Source organism: Sinohyriopsis cumingii, chromosome 13 (genome assembly GCF_028554795.1).
Source record: "Sinohyriopsis cumingii isolate HCF-2022 chromosome 13, ASM2855479v2, whole genome shotgun sequence".
Lineage (NCBI taxonomy): Eukaryota > Metazoa > Mollusca > Bivalvia > Unionida > Unionidae > Sinohyriopsis > Sinohyriopsis cumingii.
Genome location: NC_142973.1, coordinates 42,599,061 through 42,622,751, shown reverse-complemented (window position 1 = coordinate 42,622,751; position 23,691 = coordinate 42,599,061). Strand labels below are relative to the sequence as shown.

General features: G+C 35.2%; 1 protein-coding gene across 3 annotated transcripts in view; it reads right to left on the bottom strand.

Annotated features, from left to right (window-relative positions):
• Positions 1-23,691, bottom strand: part of LOC149785297 (nucleosome assembly protein 1-like 1) — an 85,475-nt gene that overhangs the window by 17,405 nt on the left and 44,379 nt on the right. For 2 of the 3 annotated variants that reach the window (XM_089979177.1, XM_089979175.1), the window contains exons 12-15: positions 20,229-20,254; positions 18,926-19,045; positions 11,395-11,421; positions 7,560-7,613 (exon numbers count right to left, since the gene is read on the bottom strand). In XM_089979177.1, coding sequence (XP_089835303.1) covers positions 7,560-7,613; positions 11,395-11,421; positions 18,926-19,045; positions 20,229-20,254 — 227 coding nt within the window. Of the gene's footprint in view, positions 1-5,075; positions 5,123-7,559; positions 7,614-11,394; positions 11,422-18,925; positions 19,046-20,228; positions 20,255-23,691 lie in introns of all 3 variants that reach the window. The other variant, XM_089979176.1, reaches the window with a different exon arrangement.

Sequence of the window (23,691 nt, the reverse complement as noted above, 5' to 3'; positions counted from 1 at the left end):
ACCAATTACCATACCTGCCATGCCCATCACTTGAAACATTTCCTCATGATTGGTACCAGGTATATGGTGACTAGTGACAGATCCTCAGTGACTGTCACTTGACACACAACCCAGTCACAGGTGCCCAGTCTGATGACGTAAACCTTAACAGTGAATGTCTGTCCGGGAGCTTCACTGATGAGTAATGTGATGTGATTTGGGTTTTTAATGAAGCTTTAACAATATTTCAGTCATATCGCTACGATGTCTGCAACGTGGCAGTTTTATAGTGATGTCTACCACTGGGGCATCATGCTGCAGACACATAGCATGATGTTCCCACCCAGTCACATTATCCTGACACCAAGCTGACCAGTCCTAACACTAACTTTTTAATGCTGAACGCCCAGCGAGGCAGCTGTTAGTAACATTTTTGTAAGTCTTTGGTATCACTTGGCCGGGGATTGAAACCCACGACCTCCCACATCCGAGGCGGACGCTTTAACCACTAGGCCACCGGAGGGGTTTCAGTGATGAGTAAGAGTTACTGATTTAAACGCAGGGCTACAACTGCTAGATGAAGGTTGTGCTTTCCTTGTGTTGGAAAGGTGGGACTTACTATCAGGTGCTGGCAACTTCGCTATACTGGGATGTGCCAACATCAAGATCTTACAAGTTTCTGCCATTTGTCAATGATCCCACCATAGCCGAAGAAAAGACTACAAATAGGATAGTGAATACACATGCAGATGCTGGTGTTGGTGGTGTCCCACACAGCATTTACCCTCACCTTGTGACATTAATGAATACTAAAAGAAAATACAAGAAATAATACAATTAACCTAAACAATTTAATTTGGAAGGGATAATAATTGCCCCACCACTAGTTAATAATAGAGGGATGAAGAGCAAGAAGCAGTGCTTTAATAGACAGGTACTCAACACCCTCAAATTCAATTAAATGGGTCAAGTGTACACAAAAAAATAATGCAAAGGACCGAGGAGAAAATAATAAAAGAACACAACTGATAACAGAAATGCCAAAAGATGACACATTATGTATCAAGAGACTCGTGTGCGTGAAGTCCAAGGAAAAAGAGGATGATATTCTGATCATCAGCATCAGAAGTGGACTCTGATATCAGACTTTGGTCATTCATGTTTTTTTAAATTCATATTCTCTACCTCCAGTTACAACTTGGAGTGGGAATAACCTCCCCATGCAATACGACTTAGTACCAGGAAAACAAATTACAGCAATGTAATAAAGGCAGATAATATATTAATGCTCATCTTCGCTATCCAAAGTTCCAATGTGTTAATCCTATCTACACCTTGGCAGATCGAGCAGATATTTCTGTACTTCGAGTCTGTGAATTTCTTTGGATGCTGAGGTAAGCCAACTGACCCAATCAAAATTAAGTTGTTCAAATCTGAACACTGTTCCTACATGATCGAGACAAAGGGAGCACACAACTTCAATCGACTCATAAATAGGCAATTGTCCACTCCTGGTCCATATTTGTACAAATACCTTTCACTCAAATATACCTGTAATGGCTTCTCTCTGGTATATAGCCATGTTAAAGTTACAAGGTATCCTTTTGAAGTTAACTGCCTCCACCATTTTTGCTGATGTGCAAAGTAACAATGCACCGCTGTTGAACGATATTGGTTAGACAGCATTATATTCTAAGGGAGGTAACTCAAGCAGTCCAAAAGATGTTAGGACAAAGCAAAGAAATATCTGCTCAATCTGCCAAGGTGTAGATGGGGTTAACACATTGGAACCTTGGCTAGTGAAGGTGAATAATGCTATTAAAGTGAAGTTTGATATTAACTAGAAAAAGCCCACACAAAGTGTTGACATGCTTTAATTACTTCACATATTTGATATCTCCTAAATAATCACTTCTATTGTTAGTATATGCATCAAATACTCAAGACAGCCATACTATGTGCAAGGTGCAAAGATGCTGGTAATAGCTGTATTAGATTCAAGGACTTAAGTCAAAATTTCATGTGAAAAATTGTTTTGGTTGGGTGGGTGTTTTTTATCGTGAAAAGAAAATTAAAAGTAGTTAAGCTAGGTGTTTTCTTGAAAATATGAATCCTTTCACCAACAGAAGCACATTTGGTTGGTGGTTATTTCTTTCACTGCACTTTTAGTGGCCATAGCCTGCCAAAGAAATAGGATATAGGTGCCTTTCCCACGTACACCGAGTCGACCGATATTTGGAGTAGCCGATAATGTATAGTCTAGTATATTCCGAGTTACTTGAGCCTGAAAATTCTGTCACAAAGGACTACTTTGGTATAGATGAGTAACTCTTCTTTAGATGGACACACATACCAATATTCAAGTGTCAGTGTGTTTATATATGTATTAGTACTTAATGGCACATAAACACAAGGCTATGTGATGCCCATTAAAAGTGAAGTTTTAATAACATAAATAGCATTGCACTACCATCCCCCCAATTACCTTGGGAATATAAACCCTTTGAAATAAATGTAAAGTACCAAAAATCAGTGTAAAATGTAAATAAATAAAAAAAGGTATTTTTTTTAAAACTTCAACTTAAAAAAATCAGGGTCCATTTTTGTTCAAATGTAAATCACATTTCCTCAAAAAGACCAAGATTTTCCCTGGTGGCACATCAGCAAGTTCACATAATTAACTTCCACCAAAGTGGGTGGAAGACAATACACTCAACAAGAATGCTCCACTATCAGGGTACGCCTTTTAGTCAAGTGTAACCCTTCAGCAGGAATGCACGAATCTTAAAGGTGTCTTGCACATGATCGACACAATACCACCCCAGCTGTTATTTGTTCTACACAATGCCACTCTCAAATAAATAGTCTGCTGTTCCAATGCTTTTAGTTCCACATATTCTGCCAAGTATATAGAGCGCAGGTGAAATATGGTCGAAGATATTGTGGATAGCAATGAACTGCAGAAAATTCATAAGTCACAGAGTGTACAATTTTTTAGGTCACACTGATAGCTTCATGATGATTAAGTGACTTTAAGATGCATTTTTTATAAGTGTTTGTTAAACTGGGTCCATGATTCAAAGGTGTAACAAACAGAAAGTTAATAGTACAAAAGTCATACTTGTGGAAACTTGGTTACACTGAAGTAGTTTTAGTATGGTCGAGTAATTTTTATCAAGATGTATTCACATAAAAATATTTCACCAAGTGTAGCTGAAATAAGGTCACAGGATGTCGACTGTGTACAAAATGAACAGCTGAAAATACTAAGGTCACTAGATGTTGTGGGTTCAACACCATTTTTCAGCATGTGATGGGCTATTTTAGCCAATTTTCATACGTAGATGAAATAGGGGCCAAGTTATCGGGGGTGTAACGAATGAAAGCTGAAAATACAAAAGTTACCAAAGCATGCAAATTTGGGCATACCAACCTAGTTTTGGTATAGTCACCTAAATGTGTTGAATTAGTAATTTTCACAAGTAGGTTAAACATGATCCAGGAAATGGAGGTGTACAAAAATTTGAAAGCTGAAAATATAGACATTCCAGTGTATAAATTAGGTCAGTGATCTAACTTTGGTGTGACTTAGTTGAGTATCGGTGAAACAGTCATTAGTGTTGGTGAAACTGTGTCCAAGATATTAGGGATATAATTAACAACAAAAGTTGCAAATCAGGTCGATGACCTAATTATTATATGACAATTATATTTATGGAGATGCATACATACCAATTTTTATAACTGGGTCTGAGATATTGTGGAGTAATTAAATATTGAGAGGGTAACAAGCAAACATGAAAGATTGAAAACACCATCAAGTTAATGAACAAACTCGCAAGTGGTAATCCACCATCACTGGCTTTCATGGTGAGAGGATAATAAAGTTAATGAAAATATAGCATGCTAAATAAAATGTTGGATGCTGCTATGCCTTGCATCACATTCTACATCAACATGCCATGCTCTTTTAAATAAAGTTTAAGAAATTGTTCCCCAGGGGTCAATCAGGAAAAAACAATCACTTTTCAAGACAACATTGTTTCATTGCCTTTGTAAGCATTACAATGAGAAAGAGATTTTATTATTTTCTTACCAATGTCATTATATCCACAACATATCATAATTTCACCCCTTGCATGAAAGCTAGAAAATTTCAAGAACTACTTACTTCCAACAAAACATTCTCTTCAACTTCAAACCAATTTTTCCCAAAATCCTTTGTTACACATATTCTTATCTTTTAAATAAAGTTTAATTCCCTTCAAGATTGAATGGTGAATGACAGTTCAAGAAAACAGAAAACATTAAAAACATCTGACATGCCGTGTCCACACAAGAATTTCACTCAAGCACATTAGGTAAACAACCGTAAAATTAGTTTAAAAAATCCCATCCTATAATTACACTAGTTTCAAACTAAGATGTACACAATAAATGGAGGAAACTTTACTCATTTTGATTTTGATAAACTTGCAAGCTGAATTTTTGATGCAGTTTGTAAAATGCCCAATAGTGAAATTACATCTATATTTGTAAAATGCCCAATAGTGAAATTACATCTATATTTGTAAAATGCCCAATAGTGAAAATAGATCAGAATTCTGGATGAACTTTTTGTGAAACAAAATTCTCCTTGGCACAGATTTTGCTTTTTCTTTTAAATTAAAATATATACCATGTCATCCACACAGCTTTCAAAGCGTCAGCTACTGTATCAAAGCCTTCATATCCAAACATCTGAACTTTTAACTGAACTGAACTGAAATCAATGGATATTTTAAAGATGCAACATTTCTATACTTCAGTTTCTGTTCTAATCAAATTAAGTTCAAAGTTTGTGTAGGGTGATTATCTCCTGTTTGGAGAGTTTTATAGGAAGCAAATTTTTAACTTGTGCACCACCTGAATGTGCGATGTAAGTAGATTTGTTGGTGAATATTATCCTTAGTTGTGCAACGTTTCATTAAATAAAGATCCCAATACCCAAGTACAAAGGTAGAAATTCAGAAGAAATACCAACTACTGAAAATTACCACGGCTGGAGGAAATCCAAACATGTCATGCAATAAAGAACCAAGCAATGTGGTACGTACATGTCGGACTTGTATAGCTATTCAGAAAACCTTATCTAAACTGACCCCTGGGAAAAGAAGAAAAGAATTGAGAACTTAAAATTACAGAATAAGCAAAAAAAAAACTAAATGGCATGTACATCAGCAATTTTAAATAAAATGAAAAAGTTTATTTTTCTCTCAGTTACTCTTGTTTTCATTATCATCTTATTTATCTCAGCCAGCTGCACTGGGAATTGATGGCAAAAAGGTTTCACTAGTTGACGAATGATAAATGATAAAATGATGAATGATAAAATGCAGTACAAGAATTTTTGTAAAGTTTAACCTTTAGCAAGTTTTGATTAGTAGAGTACTACTTTATAAACAATCTATGTACCTAGATAAAACATGTCACAACAGTAACACCAACAATAACAATTTTAAATACATGAACTGATTGTTATCAGTCACTTCAATATATTAAAATTCACCAGTTTAAAAATTGTCCTCAGTGAAAGTGCAAAAGACGGACACAAGTTAAAATTTAGTCATTAATGAGGAAAAATGAACAATATTAAATTGGACACATTAGAAATTATGAAGCCAAGTCCTTTCATTAAAAAAATTGATGACAAAACTATTCATGGGCCAAAATGATAACATATACAAAATCTGCAAACTGAAATCTGACAGCCTTGCCTTTGGCTTGGGTTTATGGCTGTTGCGAGTTCAACTCCATCTTAAAGCACACATAAGCTATACATGGCAACCAGTGTAACTGGTGGAGTAAGAGCCTTGGGAAAACCCTGGTAAGAACCACTGACTGACGGGATGCTATTGGCAAGCTTCTCACAAAAACACATTGGCAGAGCCCAAGACTCAAACCCACATGGACAGGGTGAGATGACCATTATTGGTAAAGGCATGGGATTTAGATCACATGGCACAACAACACTAGTAGTTTCTTTAGTTCCAAGGCAATTAAAGCGCCTTCACCAAGTACACACCACAATAGCAGACAAAGACTGATCTGAAAATATGATCTGAACCTGCACCCTTTCGGTTGCTAGTCCATCATGCTAACCAATGAGCTACTATGCCTGCCTTGATATATTATTACTGAATGTAATGTCCTGCTTCATTTGTAAACAACAGCAGTGCTGGACATCATTGAAACTAGTCTTATTGGGCGGGTGACAAGCAGGTCTCACATTATACAACCATGACATTTTTGATTTTCAACAGCTTGACAAGAAGCTTTTCTCTTAGGGCTATTAAAGGGTTTCATAAATTTGGATTATATCCTTGAAAAAGAATTATGGCTGTTCCATTTAAACATACATGGTACCCAGGGCAGGCAGCTTTTTAAAAATATATGCCAGGGTACTTTGATTTCACGGAGTTATATTAAAATGATAAGACATTGCATCTATGGGTGAGTACCCCACTTTAAAAGTGCCTTCCTTGGGTCCCACGTATGTTTTAATGCAACAGCCTTTAAGGCCATGTCCAGACTTTCTTGGACCTTTTAACTCATAAATCCCTTGATAATTCTATCTTCTAGCATGTTCAAGGGTATTCGATTGGTGTCAACAGGAAATTTGAAAATTGTGAGAAAACTTGTTCAGTTCACCATGTTTAGATGGTGGACAACACTATGATTGCAATGCTTTCCTGTTAATGCATCTGTTTATCATGAAACAAAAATTAACTGCCCATGTATGCTGAACTCCCAAAGCCAGGTGCCAAACTATACAAGGATTTAAAGGACATATGCTACCTCTTAAATTCTGCGAGTCTAGTGATGATGTTCTGCATCTGTAGTAACAGCTACATTCATCCACAAAAACATATATGCACCGATGATTGACAAGCCATAAAAAGCAGAACCAATAAAATGGAGAATCAGAATATTCTTCACATCAAATCTATTAAATTTTAAAATCTTTGCTCTGCTTTTGAAATTTAAACCCCACCACCACTCTGATGTAAAGCTAGGTGCACTAAAAACTCTTGTGAATCTCGAGCTGATCTCTACTATTTATTTTCTCTCTTCTGCACCGTTATTAGCTCTCTTGCATTCAAGATCAGCTATAACCAAATTCTCAACATCCCAAGTGTCACTACAAGTGGACAACAAATTGCAAGTTCCACCCCAAGAGGGTACTGCTTGTAAAATGCCCCTAAATATTTTTTCAAGGAAGAAAATGCAATGGACCAGTGTTTGAATAATGTAGTGGGATTTGTCAATTCAAGGAAGTCAATCAATACGGCAACCTGAATATACAGATACCGTATTTGTATGCACTTTCTTTTATAAGAAGTACCAGTAAAACTATGAAAGACCTGAATAAATCTAGCTTACTGCAATGGAACACATAAAAAAGGGTAATATCCACGAATATTCCATGATTAAGTACATGGTCATCTCATTTAAAATCTTCCTATATCAAAATTAAAGTACTTGTGTGTATTACAAATCACTCATTAATTAACAAGATGATGCTCAGACAGCTGCCTTACCTGAGGATTGTAATCTGGATCATCATCTTCATTATAATCTCCTTCTTCTCCACCCTGTAAATACAGAATCATATTTTTTAACTGGGTACTAATTGTTGAAGATTTTGTGCATGCTTGAACCATGAAGTCTTGTACCCACAAAAATATGTAATTCATATACAATAACCTGCATGTAGAGTCCAACTGTAAACTGCACAGACCCAGCTCTGCCATCACACAATGAGCTGGCAAGATCTGAGCATATGCAGTTGTTATGAATCTCAACATAGATCCTGATCTACCAGCACATTATGTGACAGATCAGGGCACATTATGTAACAGCAGATCAAAGACTATGTTGTTTGCAGCAAGTACATGTTATCACTAAATAAAAACTGAGCAAATTTCATAACCTATGTCCAGGACAAATAAAATTATTGGTTGGACTGCTGAAAACTTTCCAAGGAGATTGTCCTGGACAAATTTGATTATAAACAGAACTCACAACAATTGCATTTTCTGTCACTTAAAAATCAATAAAACGTTTTGTAGGATAAAATGTATGCTTGTGTGTGCATTTAGCTGCACCTTGGGCAATATTGCCAATCAAAAGAAAAATCCAGTGTTATCAATGATTACACAACTCACCTCTACTTTTACTAGTCTCCAGTAGCCACTATACACATTATCATGCCAAAATTAAATTCAAACAAGTGCTCTTGGCCCCTTTCCCCCAAGTAAAGAGTCTTTTTGCAATCTTTTATCTTTAAAATAAAACTGAATCAGTTAAATGAAATTCGGAACTTTTGATTGGCACTGTATAGACAGTATCTTGCTGACATTATGAAATCACCTACCCATAACACCACTTGCTTGCCAACTGTGACAGGGAATAAAAGAAACAAAAGAAGAAAAAATTACTTACAAAAACAAGTCAATACCTTGTTGTAGAAGCAGTGCAACAAGTTCATAAACAAGATTCCCTCAAAGTGACCTACTGTTCCACAAGATTATGGGGAATTCAAAACAAGACCATTGTTCTTTTCAACTGCCAAGTGCTGAATCCAAATCAGGCAATATGGCTGCCATATTGGATGAGAGATCAACACTATTTTCATTTAGAACAAATCAGACACCATTAGAAGACTTTAGGGTGAAAAATCCCATGTTGATATCACCATCCATTAAGATAATTTGTTTCAAGAGTTTCAATATATTCATTGTGGCAGACATTTCTGAGGCCAGATCATCAACATTTCCTTCAGGACTAATTGATATCAAATTCTGACAGTGAAAACACTTATTTCAAGATGATTTTCCATTTAGAATGATCAAGATGGCTGCCATACTGGATGTCAGAATTAGACCATTTTCATTTGGGCTATTCCAGGAAAATGCACCATGTTCTTCTTCTGATTATTCCTGACATTCACCACCACCATGATGGACAACAAAAAATCATCTATTTCAGTTTACAAATCAAAATAATAGGCAATTATTGAAGCAAGATCATAAATGAACATTAAAAGTATAACAAAGTTACATTCTGCAGAGCAGTTTTAAATTATTTTTTTAAATACAACTGTAACATTCAATGAATTTTCAATTTTGCGGGTAAGCTGTTCAAACCAAATAACTAAATAAATAATTTGTCCTGAATTTAATAGCCAACATAATGATGATGCATGACACTGCGTTCTTTAAATATCTACTGCATAAATGTATTTTATTCATTCAAAGTATCATTTTGTATTGGGTTTTAGTCCATTTAAATATGTATATCTGAATACAGTAATGCAAAAATGTTGTGATACTGAGCTAGAATAGATCAACCCCAGAAAACAAGGAGAAACAATACAAGAGTTGTGTGCCACCCTTTTCCCATGGGCCTGCACGTTGCAACACATATTTCATCCCCCATTACCACTTCACTCAACACAGTACACTTGCATGTATCATTACCGTAGTTACGCTCATGCTTAAAGCACTGGCACCTGAAGCAAGCTCAATACCAGAAGGGTTTTCAACCTGCATTCTTCAATCTGAACGTAATATTTTCAGGATCTGAACACATTTTAGCACCAAGTTTGCATCATGAACTTGTGTAAACAATGTTGTCTCCCTCTGCGACACATTTTGGAACTGACATATGCTAGAATTTTAAGCAACAATGAGGTTCTGAACGTGTCAAGCGTGGAAAATGTACAGGTATTCTCAAGGTGCAAATATGAATTATTTGACCCAGTGACAAGTAAAAAGTCAAGTTTCCTTTGCACAGCTGATGTTTTATAGTGTCAGAATGAAAGAAAGAGAGGTTGTTTGTGGTCCTTCTTATGTCTGCCTGGTGCATTACCAACTTTAAAGGTAATCTATGTACTGTTATGTTTAATGCAGTAATTGTCAATGACATCTAAAGCATGTGATTCTGCATTCAAAGTTGCCCAAACAGTCTGAAGATTTTTATGTATTGCATCCGATAGGAAATGCAAGTTGGGGGTGTAAAATTGCTATTGACAATAAAATGTAATACTTAACAGCATTGCCTCGGCAAACTACCAAATAATGAGCAAAGATATATCATAATATCACACGCTGACATTATGGATCAAAAAGGGAAATGGGGAAGACAAGCTTTATTATTTTTCTTTAACATTTTCCGAGATCAAACACTGCAGATGTTCTGGCATAGTGTGGTGATAGAATGATCTTATCTTCAACGTAAGAAAAATAACCAATATGGAGCAGACTAAGAGATAACGAGGCTACCTGACCATTTCCAACTGCATAGGTGCTAGGCTTGATTACACTAATGTTTTGACAAACATCCAAATGATTCATACATCTGCATCTCAACTGACTGAAGTTGTGCAACCTAACATATTCTGGTATAAATTCAATAACTTTTATTGGGGATAAGCTCAATCTCCCATGGCAAGTTAAATTTTCCAGTCAGCCCATCTACTTAAGCCGACTCTTATAAAAATTGATAAAGCCATGGTTACTTTTAAGCACTGCCTATTACAGACCTGAAAACCCTGACGAGTTCGTCTCAGTAAGGCAGTTGATTTTTTTCTGTAAGATAGACCAGTTTTCAGTAAGGTGTAACAAAATATCAGTAACTGCTATTATAAAGCTGGAAAACATAATGTTCGACTGAAAAGTTTGTAAAGTATGCATAGACATTATTTACCACTAGTACAGTTGCACAAACTCTAGTTCCAAACCCTATGCAGCTCAATGGCTTGTTGCTATTTCTCAACTTGACACAATTCTTGGAAATTCTTTTCCATTTACATGACAACGTCAATTAATCTCCCGCCATGAGACATACTCAAATTGGCATGTGATGTTCAATAAACGTAATTGTGACCTTTCCATCTTTCATTCACAAGAATCTGAATACTCCTTTTTATTCTTCTGTGTTGATTATTAAAACTTTTCTAGAAGCTTATTTCCCTTCCGTCTGAACATGCATCGCCTTCTGGATGCCATTTTTAAAAAAAAATATAATTAACAGTTTGATCATGCAGATGCTTCGCATGAACAAACAGGTGCAGTTTTAAGTGTCTGAGGTGCTGCTGTAAAGTTAGTCTCGTTCCCCGACTAATTTTACTAATTCTAAGATGAAACCCAGATCCAAATAAAACATGGATGAACCAATTATCCGGATTTTTTGGAAACATTTTCAGTAGTTTTTGCTAGTATGCCATAAGTATGTATTTTAAGGGTAATTTTCATAAGACTTACGACAAAATTGTAAGAGTTGGCAGGTCTGCTATTAAAACGTCTGATTATTACAGATACCAGAACTTAAAATAAACCAAAACAATGATACAACATAATACACAAAACTCACTTCCTCCTCTTCTCCTTCTTCATCATACTGAAACAAAAAAAAGGGGAAATTAATCAGTATAGAATATTTTAGGAAGCTTTCTTAGATCGTTAGTTATCATTTTTAGCATATTTTTTTATAGTTTAGTAAGCCAATTTATGCTTGTAATGCATATATGCTTTCACAATCAAACCTGTCCCAAATTCTAATATTAAAAAATGAAAGAATCTGATAAATGCTATAAATGCACGAAAAGGACATTCATTTATGCCAACAAACAGGCATACTAGATTGCAACTGTCCACCTCACATGCTCCAGCTATTTGTTCAAATCTCTCATTTTTTGTTTGAAAAGATGTGACAGGGTTCATAAAGAATTCTGAATGATAAATTCAAAGACTTTTCCCAAACTTTCAAAGTCCACAAACAGATTTCCAAGACCTATTTTCGCTAACATTTTATATACAAGTTATGTTATATGAGAAAACAACAAATGCAAAATACTACAATATTGTTTAATGATGAAACTCAAATGCTCGTTTGTTACTGCGGCAGCAATGAAACTGAATGGGTCATCAAAAGAAAGAAACCATAAGAACTCAACTACATCTGAATCTAACAACCTTGGACAATTTTATTTGTGATTAAGGAAAAAAATCCAAATGTTTGGCTTAATTTCAATTTTTAAAGACCTCAGGGTAATCTGCTCGATTTTCCCAAACTTTGAGAGCCTCGAAAATGCTACCTCATTTTTCCCGAACTGTCAAAGACTAGAAACCCTTCATGAAAATCGAATTACATTAGCTACATATATACCACCTAAATTTCAATTATCTACCTTGATTTTTACATAAGGGAGCTAACAGGGTCATTGACACACATGACCAAGTCCAAAAAGTTGAATAAGAATATTGTAAATGGTAGATTATCTCACCATGTCATAGATAGCATTATTTTACACTAAGCTGTGAATTATGGATTTTCTAAGTGAAATAATTGTGATAATCCACTGGGGTGATATCTGATAAATATTTTCACTGCTTAATCAAAAACAGTAAAACCAAGCAATCAGATTTTTAGATGCTTTGTACCCTAGTGGTAGGTATGGCCACTTCATACAAAATAAGGCCAAACCAATAATGTTCATAATACTCTTTTTTTCTCTTCCATTTTTTTTTTACTGATCATATGCTGTTTTGTCTTAACTAGGAAGGAGAATTGTGTTATTAATGATATTTTCTCTGCAACTATACTCAAACACTGAACAAATGGTAAACCACCAACAGTACAGTTCAGGATATAGGAAAGAATAAAGGCTATCTCATTATGTTATACATATAATGAGCCAATAAATCTGAGCATAAAATAAAAAGAAAATTTACTTGCAGAATAACATTTTTCACCTTCATGGTGAAAACCTTGAACATAGCAAGATTTCACCCATTCAGTAAAATATGTTGTTCACTTGTTTCGAGCAAATATTCTCTCTTTAATATATTTCTTTTACATCAAACCCTTTTTCAGTGGTGGGATACTTATCATCTGAACCCAAAATCAATAGGTATCTTCATGGTCTTAAATGCAAAACCATATACAAAATTTGGTCACAATAAAGATACAGCAGTCATTTATCTTCCTCCAGTCTCCGTGACCTTAATCTTTGACCTAAAGACCCTCAAAATGATACATGCTTTCAATCTCAAATGCAATTCACAAAGTTAGATCATTAGGATCGACAGGTAGCCGGTAGACACATCCTAAAATTTTGACAGCTCTAGTTCACGAACACACTACTTACTGGTTGAGAAGACGAGATAGACAAGATGCAAGGATACAAGCCAACTGTAAATGACATAGTGAGAATTAAAATTTTCCGTCTTCATCTACTATAGTCTCTGTAAACCATTTCATAACTTTAGGTTATGTTCTCAGGAATGTTTTCATCAGACTGCTGTTAACTTTGCAATCTTGTAGCAGTTCAGAATCATTACTAGGGGTGAAATGATGCACCTGTGCATTTGTCTATACAACTCATGATACACTGTCTACAATATGAAACATTATCAATATACATATCAACTTGATGGTCTTTTCATCTTTCATAAGTCTGTCAGTGGTAGGGTAGTGCCAGTTTTATTTTTTTAAGGTTATATTTCCAGAATGCAGACTACAAAGACTTATCTGATCATATGCCATTCTCATCCTTGACAAGATTTGTAAAATACTTGCTTCTGAACGGACTACCTGTTAGTTATCAGTTTCTCTTTGATTTTCACTGCGTGAATGCTTTAAAAATGTATATTTCATGTCATCATTTGAATTTTAAAGGCATTATGACTTTATCTTCAAAACAGTAGTGCAATTAACTTGTGCAAGGAAAATCTTATCTAAAACAAGTCCAAGCATGAGAGTGGAGAAGACCAACAACCAGATCCATCATATTATACTTAATGTATTTAAAAAACAACTGCAATGGCTACAGGCACTTGCGCATGTCAGTGAAAATGAAAATTATTGACAACACCGAATCGCTTTTTAAAACTTAACAAGGCGACTATAACTCAAGTGGTTTGGATTCTACTCCCTCACCAATTCTGTGCGGACTTTTAAAAAATATAATATGCTAGTTACATATATCAATGTAAAAGGAGGCATTCCAAACTTGTTTCACAAGTACAATTTAATTGACCTATTGCCACTTGTCAGTCACACTAATGAATTAACCACTCAGCGAGTGTAAATTAGAAACACCGGCAGGCATTGCTTTCATCAGCTATTTTCCTCCGACAAGCTGCTTCTGGCAATAATGAATTGATTATGACAAGTATTTACAAATTTTGCAATGATTTGTTGATTTATTGATTGATAAGGGTGAAAGGAAGTCAGTGGGAGCCTTGTAATTGTGACCATCGATATCTAGATTGTCTAAATCGTGTGGTCACGTGTACGATTAGCTGAATATGGAAACAATTGATGGCAATTACAATGTGCTTATTTGCATAAAAGTGTAGAAAAGCATGTCCCGTCCATGGCTTGAAGAGAAACAATAATGGCACGGACTACCTAACACCACCCTAACTTTCGGACTTTGATGTATATTATTTTTCTTGTACAGGAATCACTTAACCCCAGATGGCATTCTTTTGAAGTTTGAAAATTTACACATTAATGCTGGTTTGTCCCTCCCAAAAATGATTTATCGTCTCAATCTTTCAGACAACTGAGAGACTCTTTACTGTTTCACTGGGCTTAAGAAGGGGTGGGGATACACAAATGCAATAATCGAATACATAACAATAGTTTCAGATAATTATCGTCCGATATATTAAGCATGCATTTACATCATTGATCAAAATTCTGTCTGACGAACACAGAAGTAGTTTAAAATTATTATGTACTGTTAACAGTATACTTCTAAACTGCAATTATTTTTTTTTAAAATAATTTTTAATTCATTTACTTCCAAGGCAGCAGGAACATAAGCCAGATATAACTAATAAGGACAAGATTATATACTAAATACAAAAGCATCTTTTGGAGCAAATTTCTTTTTACATGAATACTTTCTCAAGCAGCTTTAAAATTGATTTTTATTTTTTTTACTGAAATGAAATACGTAGGTTATTAATATAGGAACTTGAACAGTGTGACCCTGCTATAACATGGTAGTTGGCAGCCATAGAACACGACTGCGTTATAGACTGAACCGTGTTATAAGCAATCAGGTCAGTTAGCTGAAGAAAATGACGCATGTACCCCCCCCCCAAAAAAATTGCGCGTGCGTGTGGTGGTGGTGGTAGTGGTGTGTAGGTAATAAATGCAGGCAGTAAAATACGTGCTTCATCAGCACAGTTAGAATCTTAAATGAGAAATACACCTGTAGTGAAAACAGAGAAGACATGTATAATAGTTTACTTTATTTAAAGAACCACAAATTGATACATATACGTGAATACTGTTTATATATATATCTCTAATGTATAGCACAAGTGGTATCAACACTGTGTACTCACCCGCGAACCTCATCATATACATTGAATACAAGTGATTCCATCGAAAATATGCACACAGACAGCTTTAAAATATTCAATAATTTTGGTCACAGGTCATATTGGTCTGAATTCAGTGGAAAATCAGCACAATCACCTAACCAATGACGAAGCACATTTACTTTTCAGTATGTCCCAAGTCTGTAAAAGTTAGCGTTGTAGCGGCAACATCAAATAATTGTATTGCATGATTGAGACTGATTTTTTTTCTCCAGTTGCTGAGTACGTTTTCATGTCAATCTGTACTTCAAAGGTAATTCGTTTCCTTGGAAATTTCAGCAAACTATTTTATCTGGGTACATTTTTAAAAAGGAATTGGCCGTCGTCTTGACTATTCTAGTTATTGTCCCTCCATGCCTATTGAATAAACCAATAAGATGTAGTTTTTAATTTTTAATATCTTTTATACATTTGTGGTGGCAGTGTGATGATGCCTTCCATGCATGCGTCTGAAAATTAACAAAGGGTCAACGGACTATAGAGAGGCAGGTGTTCTGGTTTGATGACAAGGATTATTACAGAAAATGTGAGTACTCTGAAGGATTTAATTCCGAGTGAAAAGAAGAGGAATTTTACTTACCATCCACATACAAATGTCAGTCTTTGTAAATATATTAATTACTAGCACGCAGCCTAAAATCCAATGAAAGATAGATTACGAGATAATACCTCATCCGGTTACCAGAAATGTCAACAACAAAAAAACCCCGGATATTTCACAACATACAGTACTCATGCTAGATGTCAAGATAAGTGGATTATGATATAGCAATGCACTGTTTAGATGGTTTTTCAATATGGACAAAGAATTTGTTTATGTAACAATAAATAAATTTCAATGTATTTTATATCCAGTTTGCAGCTTCCTTTCATGGGGCCTCTGAATTTCTGGACTCCAAAGCGATGGTTGTATATAAAAGTTTAAACAGTCAACAACATTGGTAATAAATCAAAAATCGCCACATGGTATGTTTTGCCGCCAATAAGGAAAAACAACCCAAGTTTGGGACATTGGTGAAGATCAACGCAATCCCAGAATAAACTTTTTATGCATTATTTAGTGTACTCATAAGAAGAAAAAACTTTTTTGTGTGCGAGAAAAATACATAAAATTTCAGGAGCCACGCCACGATTATATTGTATTATTCATACGCAATCTCTTCCCCAAAATGAGAAGAGTTTTTATGAGTTTTTCTCTTTCATGCTTTTAAAATAGAATTTTTTGGTGTAAAAGAAAAATACATTTATATCAAATTTTGGAAGCCACACCACGACCGCATTATATCCAAATTCGTGTTATAAACGAGCGCGCTATAGCAGGGTCATACTGTATAAATATTGTCTACTGCAGAATAATCTATGCAACTCTTTGTTATTTTACATCTGTAAAAATAATACAAATCCGTTTTAATAAACAAATCACCTAAACTGAATATTTCCTTGCTAATTACTGCATGCTTGTCAGATGTTAACAGGTGGTCAAGTCACATGATTTGGTAGGTGGAACGATCTATCATCTAACGTAAGGTCAATTACTTTACAGATATTTAATAGCCACATTTTTGAAAAACTTATCTGTTGCTTTGCCATCTATTTGAATTGAGGTTTGATGCAATGCTTATGGTGTGTCACTTGAACAAACAACAATTACCAGTCAAATTCAAGTAGACAAGATATAAATCAACAGGGAAGCTTCACACACAAATGGTAATTAAATGATCAGTAAAGGATTTAAATCATACATGAGAAACAAGTCTGGAATGTCTCCTTTACATTCGCTAAACATGCTGTGATTGGATGAAATAATTAGCATGGAATTGGCCAGTGGGGAGAAATTGCAAACCAGGAAAGTTCAACCCAGTTTGTGTGAATTTGCAGAAGCCAAGTCGGTGTTGTCAACTGTGTTTTTGTTACTCAAACAGAAATAAGTGCATATGCCTGCAATAGCCATCATAGATGAATTTTCAACTCATAAAAAGGTAAATGACTGCCTTAGATTAAAGTAACCTGTAGAAGGTTCATTTAGTTTTGTATAGATTCTTCACTTCTTGTATCAATATAGTATTGATGTGGAAAAGTAGTGATGCAGTGATATACTGATTACTGTATATATTAGGACACTGTATTTGTTGGAACCCCATAAATTAATTTTTAAAGTATTTTCTGTGCACTGTATGTTCTGGAACTTGTCATTTTTTTTCGAGCTCTAAGATGTGGGACACATTTTAAATCATTCGAAAATTACATTTTAGAAAATGCACTCAAACTTAAATTTTGTTTTCAGAAAAATATTAAATTGTGTACTTGAGATAAAACACTTGAATCCATTGCTGCATCTTCTCACCAACCCAACTCTTCTCCTGCACATAAATGATCCATATTTTCAGTGCATGAATATTTTTTTTAGCTTTCTCATGGCAAGAAAAATTATCACTGGAGAACATCACATTTTCTGAAGTGGAAACTGCAAGGATTAAGGTAAGATTTTTTTTTTAAAATCTGCACCATTCGTGCAAACTCTTACTCTTTTAACCCCCTTCTCATTAACAGACCATCCAGGAATGAGATCAAAAGTGCACTAGAGCATCAATGTTATTGATTATATTGTGGACGAAATCATCTTCTATTCTGGCCTCCACAAATTCACCAAATGATCTTGTTTTTATTTTCACCTCCAAATCTTCTGGAAAACACTGGGTCATCAATTCAGACATGAAGTGATGTATAGCATCGCCTTAAAAACTGTAATCATAACATACAAATGGGTACTTTTGTAGGGTCAATAGTATACACAGCAATAACTTGCTTTAATAATACCTTTTGTTAACACATGCTAGGTAGTCATTTGCACATGAAATGAATTCTCAAATACTGATTTTTATTTGCGAGACAATATCATATAGTTAACTTGGATATAATACAATCCTGGTTATTGTGCACCTTACACCATGTCATGCATGAATGACAGGTGCCTCAAGCATCAGTTGACATTTCTCTTATTTGCAATCTTGTTCGATCTCGTTTTCAGTCTGACAACATATTCAAACCCTGGGGTATAACCAAACACGATTAATTTCTCTATATCCACATCAATTCAATGAACAATGTGTTGCGTGTTATCTGACAAAAGCGATACACACTGCAGTATGGATTCATAAGCAAATTATATGGAGTTCATGGATAGTTTTTCTTTAGTAAATTGTTCAAGAGGAAAAAAGGAATGCATGATAACAATATAAGGTTAGTTTATTTCATTTATTATCAAATAAGCACTTTGTTTATGTTATTGCAATGTGCAGTTGCAGGGAGGGGGGACATGCAAATTAATTTCCTTTTTCAAGTCATGGGATACATAACCCAGGTGAAATTAAGTTTCACCATAAGTTATGGGGCAGGAAAACTATTTTATCATGTACCAATATATACAGTAAATACCGCTATCATTTCACCCGTAATCATCGCTTTCATTTCACCCGTAATCATTACTCTTGACATGTACTAACCTCATCATCGTTTTCTAATGCCTCCCCTGTGAAATAAAGTACAGCTCTAGGTACTATCCTTTCTCTAATAAAATGGCCTATTTCAAAATCTGCTGCTAGCAATGCTTCTGTGTCCTCATCCTGCGAGAAAATATCAAATAAAATGATTGCAAAAGTCATTTCTACCTTACAAAAGAGATTTTCATTCTTTTTTCAGTTTTATAAAACAAAATTACTGTAAACTGTACTTTATGCAAATCTCATTACCTTTTCCCCCTACTGATTAACTTGGCCGATAGACTATCCACAAGTTACAATAAGTGATCTCCAGTCCTTCCAAAGTTGTACTTCGGGCAAGGATAAAAATACAGACTGAAATGCTGCGACTTTAACCCTCAGACAGGGGACATGTCTATACTACGTGACACTGTCTGGCCATCATTATTATTGGACCAAGTTATATGAAAATCTCTCCAATTATAAAATGAGATTCAAGCAATTATGAATGTATGGATGGAAAACACAATAACAATTTTTCTCGACAATAATGTTCTTTAGCTATTTTTTTATAGTAACAATCATGATATTCCTGAATACAATTATCTACAAAGTCTAGTCACACAAAAAATGGAAAATATAGCTTTTGCAGATTTACACAGCTTCCAAGTCTAAAGGAAAACCATGATGATACATTTCATGTTATATGAACTGATTAAGAAATTGGTGTTCCACCTGCAGCCTATCCTTTATAATGTATTCTTGATCTCACTACCTACTGGGACAACCCTGCATTGGAAGTTACTTTCCAAACTGGTCATCAATTTTGTGCCAATATACATGGAAAATCTCCACACAAACCATCCATTTAGGGAATAATGGAAAGCTCATGTTGAGTGTCATGCAAATAGCATTGGTTAGAGTTATGAACATAAATTAATGTTTAAGACATTTCATAATACTTCCTCTAATTGTAACTGATAAAACATTCCCCTAAAGTCTATTTGCCAAGAAAGACAGATTTCCTATTAAAAAATTTCACCAGGATTTCTAGCTTTACAACACCAGTCACTGAAATATATCAGCCAATCCTTTAAAAAAATTTCACTGCAAGAGGATAAATTGAAGCTTTAGTTATTTCCTGAAATGTAATTGCCCAATCAAACAGCTCAACTAAAGAGTATTCAAAACTTTAATTCATTCTTAACATCTTTACGGCAATTAATTTCTCAACTCTACCTTTGGACGGTGGGTGGGTGGGAGAAGGTGGAAGATGGATGCTACCTATTGACAGAATTGAAACAGCAGGAACATGATTTTCACTCACCATTTCAGTTTCTTCATCTTCTGGGACTGAAAAATAAAAATAAAATTCTGTGCTTTTACAACATTTCCCTGCACTTGCCAGTTTATAGGTAAAACTCAAGAGTTTGTGCTTCTTCAGCAGATCACTGGGAAATGTCAGTTGGACATGTACATTTATCTTTTCCTGATTAGGGTTGGGACTTCCTATACTTTTCAAGTTATGCCCCCTTGGGGTAAAGATGCACCTATATGCCAAATTTCAGTTCCATGTGCAAATTTGACATTTTATGCCAAAAAGTATATATATAGTTATAAGGTGCCGATAAAAAAAAAAAAGGAATCCTCATTATAACCCAAAACCAAGTCTATGAGGGTAGGCTGACATCTGATTCATTTACAAATTGATGCATCATCTACAGCCACAGGGCTGAAGTTTCAATGGTATTGGATGAGTTCAAGGTTAATACACATATACCACTGTAAGAAACATTAACATTCAGATTTTAAAATAACACTAAATCTGGAACATTTAAATATTCTTCTTTAAATCTGGTCACTCCTCTGAAGTCTACATACTAAAATAAGGGATTAATTACAGTGTCTATTCTATAATTTAAAAGAATATCCTACGCTCATTTGGATTAAAAAACACACAATAGCATAACTTTATAATATTATTCACAAATGTAGCACATTTAACTGATTTGTTTAAATATAGAAATTAGCATGAATCACACAATCATATATCCTAGAATAGTTCCTGTATTTGCAATATGAGAACTTTACTTTGATGCATGATCTAGCAATAAAGTCTTTAAAAAATCGTTCTATGTTACTGATATTGCAAAAAAGTTCAAAACTATTTATCTGCATGTCCTGCACACAAGATCGCAACCTGCTCACTCAGGGGTGGAGTTTAATTCCTTTTTCATTTATTACACAAAAAGCCCAGTGTTTAAAAGTCTGGGTGTCATATGATCAACTTGTTTTAGAGTCATGCACTTTAAACTACATTTCCTAATCAAAAAAGAGAAGCCAAAATGGCTAACATATGATTTGTACTTTATGATGGCCTGATGTCACGCTGACCTGAACAATGATTCGCTTCACAATAGTTAATTTTTGTCATCAGGATAGTTATCGATGGTAACAACAGCCAAGCAGTAATCAAAGTGACAACACTTAGCATCTAAGTAACAGGCATCATCAAGTATACCTGGATTACTTTATTGGCATTTTGGCACAACTGTCAACATATTGAATTTAGATAAATAGACATGATTCTGGTATTCCACAAAAAAAGCTGAAAATTTCAAAGGGGGGAGGGGTTTGGGGTCCTCACCCAACAGGGGTCTCGAGGGGCAGTGCCCCTGATCTGGGGGTCCAAAAGAGCATTGTACAATCATAAAAAACTGCTCCTGGTGCAACTAATGATCATAATATATAACAAAATAACCATCTGAAAAACTAACAAACTTACCAAAAGTTTCAACTTGACATAAATAATTTCACAATATTTATTGTCACATGAATTTGTTCTCTAATACTATTGGCGCTTAAGTTATTTCATGTGCATGTCAGTGTTCACATCGTAATTAAGTCATAAAAATTTCTCAATTTTTTCAGCAAATAGATTATACTTCTCTCTTTTCATAACAAATCTGTAAAATAAACACCCATGTACATCAACTATATACAAATAATTTCATACATTCACTGGTCTTTTTCTCCAATGGACACAGCCTGTTGATATTCCAATCGAGCTCTTTTTGAGGCTTTGGCAAAGATTTGTTTAGCCTTCCTTCTTGACTTTTCAGGCTCAATGTGCAATCGAATCTTTTCCTTCTCAATGAGAGCCTTTTTCCTTTCAAGCTGGTGCTTGTATTAACATGCAGTGCACTTATTCTGACATAGGGCTACAGCTGTTCTCTCATGCAAGAAATCTTTCTTCTTATAGTAATTAACTGCACTTTTTCCAGCTGCCTTCTGAGCTTAAATTTTTCCGTATGCAGTTTCTTTTGTAAGTGCCGTTCCTAACTCTTCCAACTGCGATTGATGTAGAGCAGAGGTCACAAAATGCTAGTCCTCTAGCGTTCAGTTTTCTTATAAACTGACCAACTAAATTTCCATCGTTTTTCTCTCCAGCCATTCCCATTTCCATTATTTTTTAAACCTTTTATCTAAACTTCTCGTGTCATGGTCTCTCTCAACTCGGGACACCATTTTTTGCAAACGTGCTTCTTCTTTCCATTGCTATCAGTTTCCATTACATGAAGATTCATTGGATGAATTTAAACTTTTGACCAATCAGAATGCTCTTTAGGAGAGTCGTGGGCTAACTAATATATGGAACGAATACGTTACAAGGCTCGTTATGGAATGGGACCAAACAGACCATTAAAAAAAAAAAAACGGATCAGTGATGTTTAAAAAAGGGTATTTTATCAAGAAAAATCAGATTCAAGTCAGGAGAAAAGTGGAATTCCGCTTTAGAATGGAAAAAAATCATGTCTGAAAATAACAAATATATCTGTAAACCCCATTATGTGGCCATTTGTGAGAGGTAAATCATACTTTCTACACTAATATGTCAATCGCTTTCCATATTTGAGGTTTGGCTGTTATAGAGGCATACTTAACTCGTCTGTGCCAAGGAATTCTAGCCATATAAAGTGGATGGCCACTAGTCAAAGAAGACTTTCAAGAGGGAAACCACTAGAGATGCTGCCAGGATGTAACCTAATGGGGAAAGCTCCACCCCTGTTGCCACAAGGTGTGAATAGAAAAAAAGAAGTGGGGAAAGAAATGACCATAGGTCAATATTTACCTAACACTTCAATATCCATCTCTTTCTTGCTGCCCTACTTCATTACAGTTATTGCATCTAGTAGCATAAGCATTAACATGTTGATAGTTTATGAGGTTAATCTGTTCCTTATCTCTGTATGAATATAGTTCTTTTTGAGAACCCTCCTTTCGCAGTCTGCTGGGACATGTACATACCTAACTTAGTCATGCATAAGTTGCAAAACTGTTCTTCATGGTTGTTATATACAATTTTACACAGCTCACAGGTATTATCTTTTTAATACTTCAGTTCCAAAATTGGATTTTTCACTAATATAAATTCGGTTAAAGTTTCACTTTCTTGAATCTGTGTTTTACTGATTACAATGCCAGTTCTTCAGCTGTTCCATATTGCTGTATTGGGATGTACGGGAGTGTATTGGAGGGGAAGCACCTCTGGTGGGTGAACAGTTGTGCCTTTTCAGGGATAGCTTGTCCACCTTTGGTCCCCACATGCTCGCAGCTCTCACATGTTGCTCCAAGAAACTGTAACATGTGCAACAGCTACACCCCGGAAAACCGCTTTGACTAGCTGGCTAAACCAGGTAAAGGTAGCCTCAGGGTCTTAAACCCTTGTTGACTTAAGGCTTGCCTACCCAAGCATGCAAAGACTGGATTCAGCGAACTGCGGTTAGGAA